This window comes from Mirounga leonina, unplaced genomic scaffold (assembly GCF_011800145.1).
Source record: "Mirounga leonina isolate KUSES-001 unplaced genomic scaffold, KU_Mleo_1.0 Mir_153, whole genome shotgun sequence".
Lineage (NCBI taxonomy): Eukaryota > Metazoa > Chordata > Mammalia > Carnivora > Phocidae > Mirounga > Mirounga leonina.
This window is the reverse complement of record NW_023270387.1, coordinates 5881418-5898576: the sequence shown is the minus strand read 5'-3', so window position 1 is coordinate 5898576 and position 17159 is coordinate 5881418. Positions and strand designations below refer to the sequence as shown.

Sequence of the window (17159 nt, the reverse complement as noted above, 5' to 3'; positions counted from 1 at the left end):
GTGCACGGATACATGTATAAATTCATACACACTACACATTTACTGAGGAGCAAGAAACAGTGGAGAACATTCATTCCACCAACCACTACCTACCACTTCTGAGTCTCTCACTATGAAAGATAACCCAAACATGTACTCAGACGAAGATCACTGACACACCACCCACCTTCCTATAAAATGGAAAACAAGACCTCTGTTCTGCCCAGGTCCGATTTCCTTAGACTCCATGAGAAACCAAAATGTCACCAGTCTACAGGCAAGTCTGTCTGAAGGTACAATGACGCCATATACAGAACCCACTTCTAACTCCACTTCTTGTTCAAATTATATTGTTAATTGCAATAAAAACACTTTTGACCCTGAAGTACATAAATCCTATTTTTAAATAGCTTTATTTTTCACTATTGTACTTTTCGCTCCCTTCACGCTGGACAAAAGAAATGTGCTGGAGTACATTTTGATTATAGCCCACGTTTAATGGCCCACAAGATAAATGTGAATCAAGCATCAAACATGTTATGAAGATTAAAAATGAACAAAAGGAGAGCTCTACTTGTTCTCAGGCTACAGAAAGACATGAAAAACCCCTTCACATCAGCCAAAACATACAACAAAATTCACCAAATACGACAAAAAAAAAAAAAATTTTTTTTCTACAAAGCCATCCAGAAACTATGGATTCAAAGAAATTTAAAATAACTACACATTAAAGATATTTACTAGGTAAACAAGGGATAGGGGACACTTGGGGCCACTTACTGGAAGGGACACAGAGCAAGCAGAAGAGCAAGCCTACTGGAGAATGACACATATTGCTTGGAAGATGGTTTATATCTTGGGTCTAAAGATCCTGCCATCCCTGGGAAACCATTCAGCTCAAGTTGAGACTTAAAAATCGGAAGTAACTGTTGGACCAGGTAGACCAACAGGTGGTGTCTCTTCCAACATCAAGTATCAGTGTCTCACTGACAGCCATGTTATACATAACTCATCCAGTTCCGATGAGAAAGTAAACGCTACAAGGTAAATCCAAAGAAATAGTCCATCTGTGGCTAACCATAATTACTCATAATGCTACTAGGATTATTTAGATGGTTTCCAATTCTTAACCATTACAAAGGTCAATAAGATGAACATCTTTACTGAAACTTAACCCATCTGTTTTTATTAAGATCAGTGTTTCAATGTGGAATGTGAGGCATGAGGAGGAACTCTAAGGCTTCAATAATTATTACCAAATGCTCTCCGGAAAGATGCTAACCAGTTAACCATTCTATCAACAGCATACATCTCCCAAATGCAATAGCAAAGAACTGAGTCAGCACACCTACCTGGCAGTTCTACCTGCTCTGTGAATATATGTGTTGGCATCCTCTGGACAATCAAACTGAAGAACCCAATTCACAGCTGGGAAATCTGTAGAGAAGGAATGTCAAGTTAGGAAATCAGTTTCAGGATCTACCCTGCTGTACTATTTTTATTTTTTTTAAAGATTTTACTTATTTATTTGAGAGAGAGAGAATGAGCAGGGGGAGGGGCAGAGGGAGAGGGAGAAGCAGACTCCCTGCTGAGCAGGGAGCCAGATGCGGGCTCCATTCCAGGACCCTGGGATCATGACACAAGCTGAAGGCAGATGCTTAACCTACTGAAGCACCCAGGTGATCCACTCTTTTTATTTTACAGTATCCCCACTTGCCAGGGCTTTCCATCACATCAAACTCATCTGTGAACTTTATTAAAAATAAAATTAATTGCATGAACCAAGAGATAATAAACAATCTCCGTTGATAAAGTGTTTGAATATGAAGATTATTTTGTATCTGACACAGAAGAGATTGCTTTGTGTCAGACAAATAATGAAATACCCTGATATTTAATAACCTAAAAGAACCCACTTCTCATGGGCTCCTGGTGAACTACAAAACTTGCTTTTCCCATCCCCATTCAAATTAATGATGTCTTTCTAAGTCCCTTTTCTCATTTCTCAGCAATAATTATTCCATACACATATTTGGCTACAGAAGTTTTCATTCATTTCCAGACACCCTGTTCTCAGGGTGCTCTCCTTAAAAGCACTACCTTTAATCATCTGTGGATTTTGCTGTGAGGATTTCAAATCAATTTCTGTAACAGAGAAAAGGGGTGAACACTAAAACAAAACACAATGATGGGGACACAGAAGAGGAATGACAGAGAGGTAACAAAAGGAAATCTTTGGTAATTTTTCTAAATTCGGTAAAAATTAAGTAGTACAGTGTAAAAGATATCACTTCAAAATATAAAACTAAAAACAAAAAAAAGACTAACAGAAATTTAAGGAGTTGCTTCTGAAGAGCAAAGATGTGTAGAGCCTACCAGGGCTCCTAGCTTTTTACCCATGTGCATGTGATAATTCACTTAAAAAAACAGAATTTAAAAAGTTTTAAAAGGGTACTGGTATATTCTAAAGAAATTCTAGGATGCTTACTTAAGAACAGAGCTTCAGAATATTCATTGCACATTTTTAGAATAAAAAGACTGAAACTTCAATGTTCATTACTCCAGGAATGGGTAAATTCATACCATGAGACACTCTAGAAAACACACTGGATATTTATATGTCAACATGGAAAGACTTGGGGCGCCTGGCTGGCTCAGTAAGTAAAACATGTGACTCTTGATCTTGGGATTGTGATCCATCCACAGCAGATGCAGAGATTACTTAAAAATAAAATCTTAAAAAAAAAAAAAATGGAAAGATTTCAAAAGCAAGTCCTACACTAGCATATTTAACATTGTTTATGTAAACTTTTTATATACCCAATACTTTATATATCACTTACGAATATGTTCATATAAACTTTTTAAAATAAGCTAGAACAGAGGTTTTTGACATTTTTGTACTATAACTGAAGCCTATGAACCCCTTCTCAGAATGTTTTTATGTGCATAAAGCAAAACATACAGGAAATGGTTATAAGCTTTTTTTTTACTGAAATTTTTGATATAGTAACATATATGCTTTTTACTAACACATTAGACAACGCAGTTGTGTGTCTAATAACTACCATAATATCAAAGTGGAACTGAGTGTAAACAATATATGAAAATATCTGCAAAAACTATAAAGTTATTTCAACCTAGAATTCTATTCCCATCCCAACTATCATTCAAGAGAGAGGACACGCCATGTAACAACTCAAATTTACCTCCCGTGAGCCCTTCCTGAAGAAACTATTAGAGAACGAGATTTATTTTTTTAGATTTTATTTTTAAGCAATCTCTACACCCAGTGTGGGACACAAACCCACAACCCCAAGACCAAGAGTCACATGCTCCACCAACTGAGCCAGCCGGGCACCCTAGAAAATGAGACTGTAAATTTTTAAAAATAAAATGAGAAAATAAATCAAGAAAGAGAAAGAGATCTGGATAGACGTGTCCCAGGATGACAAATGTGCGTGAAGTTTATGGAGCAGCCAGTCCAGGTAAGAGCTGGAGACAGAGGCTGCAAGAGGGTCTCAAGGAAGAGAGAAACAGACTGCATTTGAACTGTTAGAAAAGTAAGCACGGGACATCTGCTAGGACAGTTGAGAAAAATCAGAACTGGGACCACAAACTAAGCAAATCTTAACTACTAACTTAAAAACACAAAAGTAAAAGATCAGAGACAACTGGTACACCATTTCCCTCAGCAGACAATTACATAGCCCAAACAAGGTAAATACAAAATGCTGATTTTACCAGAAGTCTTGGTATAACGCTATAGGCTAGAGAGGTTTAAAAATACGCACACTTAAGACTATACTTTCAGGGATCATTTCTATAGTTTGTTAAAAATACGCACACTTGGCTACGGCCTCCAGTCACATAGGAATGAATGGATATGATGTCTGAAATACACTTTAAAATACTCCAAGACAAACAAGGAGACGGGAAGAAAAAGTGGATCATGAAAAAGATGAAAAAGATCGTCACTAAAGCTGGGTAGTACCTATAAGGGTACACTGCACGTATTCTTCGTGTGTGTTTAATCTGCCACGCCAGTAATATAAGGTAAATGAAAATTCTAAATTACCACCTATTTATTCTCATGTTATATACTCACATCTCTACTTCCTGTAATTACTTCCATACCCCATCAGCTGTAAAATAGTATCAGTGGCTTCCTGAAAGCTTACATACATTAAGTATGTTTTTAAAATAAAAACATTTGGTGAAGAAATGGACTTCAAATTTTCTTGTTAAGTTGTAACATTTTATCAAGTTTCCAATTTTCAAAGAAACAAGAGTAGTTTTTCCTCCTGTCTTTAAACCTTTAATCCTCCTTTGATTTTGTGGGCTCCTCGGGATTCTAGGATTATTTCCATAAACAATAAGCACAAAAGATGAAAATACGACCAAAATTTTCAGGGACAGAGCCTTAATTCAATTTACTTGTTTTTCTAAGAGAGAAGGACCAATTATTTGAGTGAAACTGAATTCCCCAGTCCATCCATTTATCAGCAAGTTCGATCACCCAGGATCCCAGGATATTTTCTCTAAGCTCTTACCCAGCCCCCTGGCAGCAATATCAGTCGCAAAGAGCACAGCAGCTCTCTTGCGGACAAAGTCGTTGTAGACTTCCATCCTCCTCATCTGCTGCTGGCGGCCGTGCAGGGCAAGGACAGAGATGCCAGGACGCAGCCGGCAGAACACTCGGTACAGATACTGAACCTAGGCATGAACAGGAAAAGGAGTTTGGTACTGCGGGACAGCAGCAGCAAAGCAAGCCGTATCACGAGAAGAACAGCAAAAATGCTTTAAGGAGCACAAGTTCCACCAATTAAAAAATGTGGAGCAGAAAGGGAAATGGAGTCCAGAGTTGAGGTCTTCAAGCACTTCTTACTCACAGTATTTCCTATGAGAATTTTTTTAAAAATAGGCTCCCCTTACATTTTCAACTTGATAGCTGACATTTTTCCAAATGTATTTAGTTGCAAAAACTGTAATTTCTGATATATTATAAATGCTGAGAATTTAAAATAAACTTCCTATACATGTATCCAATAGATTCTACGTAGCAGAGCAATTTGATACCCACAATCATTTTTAAAATAGGTAAAAATAATGAAGGCCATGCCTGTGTGAAAGAAGGCCTCTCAACTTTTCTGTGAACCTAAAACCACTACAAGAAAAGTAAGTCCTTAAGAAATAATTAAAGACAAAATAAACTCAGGAGAAAGAAATTTTGCCTTTCTTTTCCTCCTTGAGCTCTTAGGTCAATTTTCTGACCCCACAGAATTTTATCTTAATAGTTTTATGCTTCAATGTCTTTTGATAATCTTATCAATATTTACAACTTTCTACAACAAAACAATGAATATCAGTTTTAATTTCTAATTTCCAGTGGCCATAAAGCTATTAAAAATTCTCAGACTAAGCTATTACTTCATTAGTACAGAACTGACCAGAACAAGAACTGTTAGAATTTGATAATAAGCAAAACAAAGGAGGCGCCTGGGGGGCTCAGTCTGTTAAGCTTCTGCCTTTGGCTCAGGTCATGATCTCAGGGTCATGGGATCACACCCCGCGCTGGGCTCCCTGCTCAGTGGGGAGTCTGCTTCTCCCTCTCCTTCTGCCCCCCCAACTCCCGTGTGCTCTCTAAATACTTTTTTTAAAAAAGGGCAAAACAAAAAGAACTAATAAACATAATGATTTTGTTATACAACATTGGATGTTATTAAATCTCTTCTTATACAGAAGTAAATGGAGCTGATTGTTAGCTTTATTTCTCTTTAGTTTACATATTAATAAATGAATACTACTAATTGGTAGACTGAGGCAGAGTACCGCATTATTTTATTCCTATTTTCTCTTTCTAATATGCATGTTAAGAAAAATCTCTTCACGAAAATACAGAAAATGTACTGGAAGGAACCATGGTGCACTGCTGGTAGGAATGCAAACTGGTGCAGCCATTATGGAAAACAGTATGACAGTTCCTCAAAAAATTAAAAATAGAAATACTATATGATCCAGCAATTCCCCTACTGGCTCTTTACCCAAAGTAAACAAAAATACTAATTCAAAAAGATATATGCACCCCTATGTTTACACAGCATTGTTTACAACAGCCAAGACAGGGAAGCCAACAGTGTCCATGCAGAGGTGAATGGATAAAGAAAAGGTGATACATATATAATGGAATATTACTCAGCCATAAAAAAGAATGAAACCTTACCATTTGCAATAACATGGATCTAGAAGGTATAATGCTAAGTGAAATAAGTCAGAGAAAGACAAATACCATATGATTTCACTCACATGTGGAATTTAAGAAAACAAGTGAACAAAGGCAAAAACAAACCAAAAAACAGACGCTTTAAATATAGAGAACTAGTGGTTGCCAGAGGGAAGGTGGGTGAAGCAGGTGAAAGGGATTAAGTACACTTATCATGGTGAGCACTGAATAATATACAGAATTACTGAACCACCTATTATACACCTGAAACTAATATAATACTATATGTAAAATTATACTGGAATTTAAAAAATAAGTTTAAAAAAAAATGTACTGGAAATAACCTTAACTCTCTGAACTCCTATATTTCAAAATGATGATAAATAAAATTTCTAGTAATCCATCAGCTAATAAGTCCATTAAGTCTCCTTACAAACTGTGTTAAAAGAATGGTAAGCCAACTGAACTGCAAAACACCTGTTACCTGTCCTTAGAGCCATTCACTTTCTGAAGAGCAATGCCCCTGGTGCCAGGAAGATTCTCAGGTCCTGAGACAATGCACCAGTAAGATTACAGATGGATGGACTCATGCCTTTCTTTTGTGGTTTTAAAAGGGCTACCACGAAAAGGGGAAAAGGGAGAGGTGACCCTGCAGGTGACAGATACACTTTCAGGCAAACCAATCTCAAAAAAAAGTGCATATGCAAACCTAGGAAGTATGAACTGGGTCCATGAAAATTTTCTGCAGTTTGCATCTCCTGAATCAAAACTGACCTTGAATTCTTGCTCTTGAAAAAACTCGCTGAGGTGGATGATTTTCCAAGATCATTCTGGCTAGAATGTGCAATAACTATAGGAAAGGAAGTGTGGGAATGAAGAGACCAGCCACGAGTAACAGAAAGTTAAGCATGGCTTAGATTCCGTTATAGCATGAGGTGTGGTGAAAGGTGGTAGAGCTAATGAGAGTTATCAATATATTGACAATGAGATGAAGACAGGCAACAATTAAGGATTCAGTCATTTGAGATGGGGAAGAGATGCGAGGCAGTAGATCTTCAGGATATGAAATCTTAAATTGCTTTTCTTATTTTAAACTTGAGATGCCGTCAAGACACTCAAATGGAAATCTCTAGTATTCAAGTGGATACACAAATCTGGGGTTCAGGAGAGCGGTCAGGGCTTGAGATGTCGATGTGGCAGGTGTTAGAACATAGATGGCATTTAAAGCCGTGGAAATGAAGAGGTTTCCTAAAAACAGTAAAGACAGAAAAAGGACAGAGTACAACAGACAGACCACTACTTATCTTTCCCATAAGCTGGAGGGAAACTTACTCGCATACTTACCATGTTAAGTATTCAAAAAGCTATAAATCTAGAATCTACCTACTATATGCCAACAACTATATATCCTCAGGTAATCTGAAATATAGAGAGGAAAGTGACATAAAAATCACTCAAGGCCCCTTCTCTTTAAGGGAAGAGACTAAGTTTTCTTATTTATCACTGAATCCTTTATTCACAGCAAATGGCTAGTGTTAAACAAGTGAGTTAATTCAACTAAAGACATATACACTATAGGAGGATGGGGGAAATCGCTAATTATAACAAGGGGATCCGGAGTATCACAGAAGGACCTTCCGATGTAACATTTGAGCTTAGCCTTAAAGGACATTCAACACTCCCTCAGCATTAGTGTAAAGGAATGCAGGGAGGGCATTCCAGAGATCATCATGATCAAGGACATCAAAGCATGGAAATAAATGGCATATTCAGTTCAGGATTCATGAAGGGTAAGTGTCAGATTATAAAGACCTGTGGTTAGTCTAGCCATTCAATGGTTTGTTCTACCAGTATTCACTGAGGGATACCATGCCTATTTATCATATTCCTCACCACATCTAGCACTGTATTTATGAGAACAGAAGAAAGTGCTACTTATCTAACTGAAATCTGCTATTATAAAAGGAATGATTCAACATGAATTACTTAATCATTTAGTACCTCTTTACAACTGGAGAAAAATACAATACTTTTCTTCTTCAGGTGGCTTCTCAAAAAGGAATATAATACACTTATTTTTTGGTGCAGCTCACAAACTATGTAGTTCTGTTCCAAAGTGGCAGGGGTGCTTATGGAAATAAGAGAAGGAAAAACGTTAAAAATATGCCACATTGGTTAGCTTTGAAATCCAGACCCCACCAAAAAAAAAAAAAAAGAAAGAAAGAAAAGCAAAATATTAACAGCAGTATGCCTTTCCAACAAATTTCTCATACACATACATATACTGTGAAAGAAAACTTTTTAGAAATTAGAAATAGAATCAGATTATCACAATTTCGCAAATCCTAACGAAATAATGGATCTAGGAAATAATCATCACTGGCTGCTAAAACTTTAAGACTAAAAAGCTATCATTCCTGCCATAAAGGGGTTGTTTGTATCAGATTAATACTTTGGTGGCCTATAGCACTAACTCTAAAGGCTGGATTAAGTATAAAACAAAAAACAGAAGGCATCAGACAGCAACCAAGGCAGCTAGTACTTGAAGTACTGAAAAAGAAAACAGACAAGCCCTGAGGCAAGCCCCATATTAATTTCCACTTTTCCCTCAAAGCATCTGCTGATTTGCAAAACAGAGTAGAGCTGAGTAGCAACCTTAGGCCTAAATATGGTAGTCCAAGATCCTAGATAGAAGGAGCCACAAAACACTGAATCTTAAATTCTTCATACAATTTTCCCATGAGAAGTGTGACAACTCCTAAACTAAACTAAATACACACACACAGCAAAATGAAAACAAGCAAAAAGCAACAACTGGGAAGCTCAGAGCTGAGCAGAGACCCTGGCAATCTCAAGGCTATGAAGTTCAGAGCCTGCCAGGATGGAAGGGCTCTGCTAAATACCCACACCTTTCAGCTGAGACCTCTGGAAGGGCAATACCCCAGCCAGGACTCAAGCAGAACAAACACAGAACAGAAACAGAACAGCCCCAGAGTCTGAAAGCCAGGGTAGTCCAGATCAAGGTCATCTGTCCTTACAACATCTACCTGCCACCAAAAAAAAAAAAAAATCATTCACGATTTCACTAAGAATCAAAGATAAGAAAATCTTAAACAATACACAATATCTTCAAAGGAACAAGAAAACTGTCAGCTAACTTTGATATAACAGAAGTTAGAACAACAGAAAGGTATCTTTGAAAAATAAACACGCCAAGATATCCTTCAAAAATAAAGAATAAAAAGGTTCTCAGAAAAGTCAAAACAGAATTTTTCCACTAGTAAACCTGAACTAAAAATAAAAGGAAATTCTTTTGAGCACAAGAAATAAAAATATCATAAAGAATAACTATTTGGATAAATCTAAATAAATACTGGTTTCAAAAAGTAATAACAGTTTATGGAGTTTAAAATGTATGAAATTAATATACTTCACAATGAAGGCACAATGGAAAGGGGTAGAGACTTAAATAATATGGTAAGTTATAGATCAATAAACTAAATCCTCTAGTTGCAAAGCAATTATCATACCTGGTAACAGAACCATATGTTGCTTACAAAGTCAAATCTAAAATATAAGGGCTTATATAATGTAAAGCGTAAATGAACAGAGGATTCACCATGCAAACATCAACCAAAAGAAAGTTGCTATAGGGAGACTAATATCAAACTAGACTTCAAGGCAAAAAGTATTAGTACAGATAAAGAGCAACATTTCATTATGATTAATGATGCTAATAGGAAATGTAATATTAAATTTGTATGTACCTAATAACATAAGCTCAAATATCCATCTCAAATTTGAAATGGTTCATAATTTACCAAAGAATTCAACTTATATTCGCTGTAAAACACAGCAAGTTACAATGATCCAAATACAATTTCTTCTCAAAAAAAAATTTTTTTTCATTAGAAGCACCATTTCACTACAATAGCAATATAAAGAAAACATACTGGTATACTTTTTCTAAGTATACTCTGATACACAACTTCAGAAAGACCTAACTTTTAAATTACTTTTCTGGTCCTTCATGATTTGAAAGCAGATATTCTATAATGTCTTAAAAATATTCTTGATTATGATTTTCCCATGGTGTATTAACCGAATTAATGGCTGGAGAAGAAACTCCAATAATGACATGAGACAAAATTCACAACAGCATCTGCTTTTTGTAGCACTCTGGTGAACCGGAGATTAGAGAGAGCCATGGTCATTACCATACAGGCCACCATTGTCAATTATGTCACTGAAGACATGGTTTCTGAAAGCCCCATCTTTTATAACAATCATTTATGGGGGCGCCTGGGTGGCTCAGTCGGTTAAGTGTCTGATTCTTAGTTTTGGCTCAGGTCATGATCTCAAGGATCTCAGGGTCATGAGATCGAGCCCTGCATGACACACCACACACAGCACAGAGTCTGCTTGAGATTCTCTCCCTCTACCCCTCTCCCCACTCATGTGCAGGCCCTCTCTCCTCCTCTCTCTCTCTCAAACAAATAAAATCTTTTAAAAAACCATTTATGAAATACAGTATTTGCATTCAGTTTTTCCTAACTCTGATCTATAAATAATAACCCATTGTTATCTACAGAAATTGGAAACAGGGATACTATATACAATTACCTTAAATTATGCACAGTTTTAGAGACTACCTAGTGATTGAAAAATTCGTGCCTGGTAAAAACACTAGAGAATCTTGAAAACAGGCAGAAAGCAAACAGCAAAAAGAACAAAGAAGAAAATCTAAAGACTCAGACAATCTTTAGATTATTAATTGTACCAAGAATTTCAATAGCTATCTCAATACAACCTTACAAACAAGGACCACTGTCTCCACCACATTAAGCTAAGGAGGAAACTACCTCAAGAATCTCTTCCTATGCCATTCCTGAGTTCTTGATAACCAAAGGTACCAGTACTCAGACTCCTCAAAGTTCATCCATTAAGATCACCTAGAAGCGGGGCACTTGGGTGGCTCAGTCATTAAGTGTCTGCCTTCAGCTCAGGTCATGATCCCAGGGTCCTGGGGTCGAGCCCCGCATCAGGCTCCCTGCTCAGCGGGAAGCCTACTTCTCCCTCTCCCACTCCCCCTGCTTGTTTCCTCCTCTCGCTTTGTATCTCTATGTCAAATAAATAAATAAAATCTTAAAAAAAAAAAATCACCTAGAAGCATGGAGTCGGGCCTCCTCTAAGACCTTCTTTAATCCTAGACATCTAGTAGCTGAATAAAGTCAATGTGGGCCTCAAGGCCCATATCCTCAGTATTTAAAAACTTTCCAAGAGGATAACCCATCATTTTCCCCAATCTATTTCTTTTTAGACTAACATTTCATAGGAAGAAATAGAAGTTAAGATAGAAATAATGGTAGGGTTGAATCCATATAGAGATCTTCAACACAGATTCTACTTATGTCCACCAGAAAATATTTCTGCAAGTCAAGTATGTCCACAATCTACAATGATTCATACCAAACATACATACACAAACTTCTACTTGTTGTATCAAAATACTCTTTAAAACCCATTTCCCCCAACCCACTTCCCACACAGCCACACAAACCCACTGCCCCTCAGTTTATGCTGGGGTAGTTATTAATAAATACCTGTTAACATCTTATGGAAGGCTATTTGTTCCCCAGACCACATTGTGAAAAAGACTGCACTAGAGTATTCCCACATTTAAAGGTGCATCAAATATTTAAATAATTTTAACTAACATATTTTACTATGCTTCCCATATCTCCTAACACATAAAATGATGTCTAATTTCCTAAAAAATAGTATTAATTTAAAATGTTGAATTCTTATACCAAAAAGAACATTGTTTTGATTAAATCAAATACAGCTTCAAATAGTACATACCTGTATTTTGCTTTTTCATGAACCCACACATACTCAGGGTTTTTCAAACTTAGGCGCGCAAGGTCCTTTACAGACTTGGTTTGTGTAGCTGAGAAAAGTAAAGTCTGCCGTTTCTTGGGAAGATTTTCAATAATAGCATTCACGGTATCAGCAAAGCCCATATCCAAGATTCTATCTGCTTCATCAAGAACTAAAAAGAGAAAATTCACAGTGAACTACAACATTTAAAATCTACATTAAGCTAAATCTAATCTAGTATCCTGGACTGGATCCTAGAAGAGAAAAAAAGGGCATTAGTGGAAAAACTGGTGAAATCCAAAAAAGGTCTGGAATTTATATAATGGACCAATGTTAATCTTCATTTTGATAAAAGTACTACAGTTGTGTAAGGTGTTACCGTAGGGGAAACTGGGGGAGGGGTATAAAGGAACTCCCTATACTATCACTGCAATTATAAATCTAGAATTATTACAAAATAGTTGTTTAAAAAAAGAACAAAAACACCACATTAGGTAATATCACCAGAAGTGGATATAGCTTAAAAGATCAATTCTTAACAGTGTCAAATACTAAAGTGTCCAATTTCATATACAACTACTTCTATTCTTCTGACCATTTTGTTTAAAATTAAAAAGAAAATGTCTAGTTGTACTCTCTGGGTTCAGAACCCCTATGCCAAAAAATTGTTTCAGGTTATTTCTCAGATATTTTATTGAATAAATATTAAGATTAAAAATTTCTATCATTAAAATTTATGAGGTCTCTCTCCTAAATCTCAGGTTACTTCATTAGAAATTCATTAGACTCACCTAACATTTGGAGATTGGTAGCATGAAAACATATTGTTTCATCCATATGTTGAAGAAGCCGACCCGGAGTGCAAACAAGTATATTTATGTTATTGATCCTCTCAGCTTCATGTTTCAGATCCTGAAAACAGTTGTTTCTTTTGATTACACAGACACATCACTGAGCAGCCTGTGTATCAAAACTATAAGAGCCACCTGCATGTGTCATTTCATCATAACAATGTAGATATGCTACAAAGAGACATGATTTCCCCTTCTATTTCTGCAGCACATCCAAATTTCTGGGCAAATAAAAGTCCTAAGTGAAGACCTAAAGAGCTCAGAGTATATGAGGATTCTTAATTATAGCCAGGATTCTGAGGCCAAGATAAATTTCCTATAAATGCTCCAAGTCTTCACTTGCCTTTGCATCTGCCAGAACCGACTTACACTGGAAACACTGCCATTGTCTAAGTCAGAACCCAGAGCCCTGGGGAGGCTCTCTGACACCATGAGCTCTCCACGTTCTAGAAGTTGTCTCCTTGAAACCAGAACCACAGAACGTTAGTCATTAAAGATGGGTGACAGGTATGTGAGGGTTTGTGATGCTACTCTTTCTTTGTGTATGTTTGCAGATAAATTCAAGAATTCAAGTATCCGCAGTCTAGAAGAGACTCTAGCACAAACAAGCATTCCAGATATACTAGCAGGAAGAGCAGAAGTGGCGTAGCAGGTTCCACCATGAGCTACAATCAACACTCCTCACAACCATCTTCTACTCCAGGAAGCTGGAGTATCAGACAAAACTGACTTTAAAACAATGACTATAACAAAAGACAAAAAAGGGTATTACATAATGATAAAGGGATCATTCCAAAAAGAGGATATAACATTCGTAAATATTTATGCACCAAACATAGAAGCACGTAAACACAAAAAATATTAACAGACATAAAGGGAGAAACTGACAGCAACACACTAACAGTAGGGGACTTTAATACCCCACCTCCATCAATGGATAGATCATCTGGACAGAAAATCAATGAGGAAACATTGGGCTTAAACAGTACATTAGACCACATGAACTTAACAGGGATATACAAAACATTTCATCTAAAAATTGCAGAATACACATACTTTTCAAGTGTAAATAGAACATTCTCCAAGAGAGATCCCATGTTAGGCCACAAAACCAGTCTCAAATTAAAGATTCAAATCATATCAACCATCATAGTGATACAGGCCTAGCTCAAAAAATAAGAAAAATCACAAAATAAACAATAACTTTACACTGACAAGAACCAGAAAAAGAACAGATAAAGCCCAAAGTTATGAGAAGGAAGAACATAAAGATCAGAGGGGAAATAAATGAAATAGAGTCTCAAAAAACAATAGAAGGGGCGCCTGGGTGGCTCAGTAGGTTAAGTGTCTGACTTTGGCTCGGGTCCTGGGATCAAGCCCTGTGTCGGGCTCCCCACTCAGCAGGGAGTTGGCTTATCCTTCTCCCTCTGGCCCCCCATTCATCCTCTTGCTCTCTCTCAAATAAATAAAATCTTAAAAAAAAAAAAACAGAAAATATCAATAGAATGAAAGCTGGTTCTGTGAAAAGACATTTTAAAAACTGATAAACTGCTAACCATACTCATCAAGAAAAAAGAGAAAATCTCCCCCCAAAAATCACAAATGAAGTTATAACCCACACCACAGAAATACAAAGAATTTTTCTTTTTTTTTAAGATTTTATTTATTTATTTGACAGAGACAGCGAGAGCAGGAACACAAGCAGGGGGTGTGGGAGAGGGAGAAGCAGGCTTCCCACGGAGCAGGGAGCCCAATGCGGGGCTCGATCCCAGAACCCCAGGATCATGACCTGAGCCGAAGGCAGACGTTTAACGACTGAGCCACCCAGGCACCCCAATACAAAGAATTATAAGTGATAACTAGAATTACATTACAACAAACTGAAAAATCTAGGTAACGATAAATTCCTAGAAACACACAACCTTCCAAGACTGAATCACAAAGAAATAGACAATCTGAAAAGACTGATTACAAGTAATGAAACTGAAACAATAATTTTAACACTCCCAAAATACAAAAGTCCAGGACCAGGCAGTTTCACAGGTGAGTTCTAACATTTAAAGAAGAGTTAGTACCTATCTTCCTCAAACTGCTCCCAAAAATAGAACAGGAAGCAACACTCCCATACTCATTTCACAGGACAAGCATTACCCAGATACCAAAACCAGACAATAACACCACAAAAAAAAAAAAAAAAAAAAACTATTAACCACTATCTCTGATAAACACAGATGCAAAAATCCTCAACAAAATATTAGCAAACCCAGACTTAATACAATTCCTATCAAAATACCAACAGCATTTTTCACCGAACTGGAAAAAATAACCTTAAAATTTGTATGGAACCACAAAGACCTTGAAAAGCCAAAGCAATCTTAAAAAAGAAAAACAAAACTGAAGGTATCACAATTCCAGATTTCAAGTTACACTACAAAGTGGTAGTGATTAAAACAGTATGATACTGGCATTAAAAATAGACACACAGGTCAAAGGAATAATACCCAGAAATCAACCCACAACTATATGGTCAACTAATATTTGACAAAGTAGGAAAGACTATCCAATGGGAAAAAGTCAGCCTCTCCAAGAAGTAATATTGGGAAAACTAGGCAGCCACATCAGAAGAATTAAACTAGAGCACTTTGTTATACCACACACAAAAATAAACTTAAAATGGATTAGAGACCTAAATGTTGAGACCTGAAACCATAAAAATTCTTAGAGAGAGCACAGACATAATCTCTGACATCAGCCACAGCACCATTTTTCTAGATATGTCTGAGACAAGGGAAATATAAAAGCAAAAATAAACTACTGGGACTATATCAAAATAAAAAGTTTCTGCACAGCAAAGGAAACAAATCAACAAAACTAAAAGAAACCTACATAATGGGAGACGATATTTGCAAATGACATATCCGACAAGTGTTAGTATCCAAAATATATAAAGAACTGATTTAACACAATACACGAAAAATCCAAATAAAAAATGGGCAGAACACTATCATTTTCCCAAAGAAGACCTATGGATGGCCAACAGACACAGGAAAAGAGGCTCAACATCACTCATCACCAAGGAAATGTAAATCAAAACCACAATGAGATACGGCCTCACGTCAGTCAGAATGGCTCAAATCAACAACACAAGAAACAACAGGTGCTGACGAGAATGTGGAGAAAGGTGAACACTTTTGCACTGCTGGTGGGAATGCAAGCTGGTACAGCCATTCTGGAAAACAGTATGGAGGTTCCTCAAAAAGTTAAAAATAGGGGTGCCTGGATGGCTCAGTTGGTTAAGTGCTGCACTCTTGATTTCAGCTCAGGTCATGATCTCAGGGTCATGAGATTGAGCCCCACATAGGGCTCTGTGCTCAGCACAGAGTCTGCCTGTCCCTCCCCCTCCCCCCACCCCTCCCCCAGCTTGTGCATGCACTCACACTCTCTCTAATATATAAATAAAATCTTTAAAAAAAATACTAGACACCTTTGTCTAAAGAGCCCTTAAAAAAAAAAAAAAGTTAAAAATAGAACTACCCTAGGATCTAGCAATCGCACCAGTAGGTATTTACCCAAAGAATACAAAAATACTAATTCAAAAGGATACATGCACCCTGAATGGCAGCATTATCTACAAAAGCCAAATTATGGAAACAGCCCAAGTGTCCATCAACTGATGAATGTATAAAGAGATGGTGTATATATAAACAATGGAATATTACTCAGCCATAAAAAAGAATGAAATCTTGCCATTTGCAATGACATGGATGGAGCTACAGTATACTATGCTAAGTGAAATAAGTCAGAGAAAGGCAAATACTTTATGGTGTCACTCATATGTGGAATTTAAGAAACAAAACAAATGAGCAAAGGAAAACAAGAGAAAGAGAGGCAAACCAAGAAACAGACTCTTAACTATAGAGAACTGATGGTTACGAGAGGGGAGGTGAGTGGAGAGATGTGGGAAATACAGGGTGGAGATTAGAGTACACTTATTATGATGAAAAAAATAAAATGATAAAAAATATATTAGCAAACCAGATCCAACAATACATTACAAGAATCATACACCACAATCAAGTGGGATTTATTCCACAGATGCAAGAACAGTTCAACATCTGCAAATCCACATGATATATACCACGTTAATAAAACGAAGGATTAAAATCATATGATCTCAATAGATGCAGAAAAAGTATATGACCGGGGCGCCTGAGTGGCTCAGTTGT

The 17159-nt window shown here is 36.8% G+C and overlaps 1 protein-coding gene across 2 annotated transcripts in view; it reads right to left on the bottom strand.

The window, feature by feature from the left end:
- DDX10 (DEAD-box helicase 10) overlaps nt 1-17159 on the bottom strand; it is a 329406-nt gene that overhangs the window by 298254 nt on the left and 13993 nt on the right. For both annotated transcript variants that reach the window (XM_035008875.1, XM_035008874.1), the window contains exons 5-9: nt 12874-12994; nt 12065-12254; nt 8204-8330; nt 4533-4695; nt 1332-1416 (exon numbers count right to left, since the gene is read on the bottom strand). In XM_035008875.1, coding sequence (XP_034864766.1) covers nt 1332-1416; nt 4533-4695; nt 8204-8330; nt 12065-12254; nt 12874-12994 — 686 coding nt within the window. The remainder of the gene's footprint in view (nt 1-1331; nt 1417-4532; nt 4696-8203; nt 8331-12064; nt 12255-12873; nt 12995-17159) is intronic.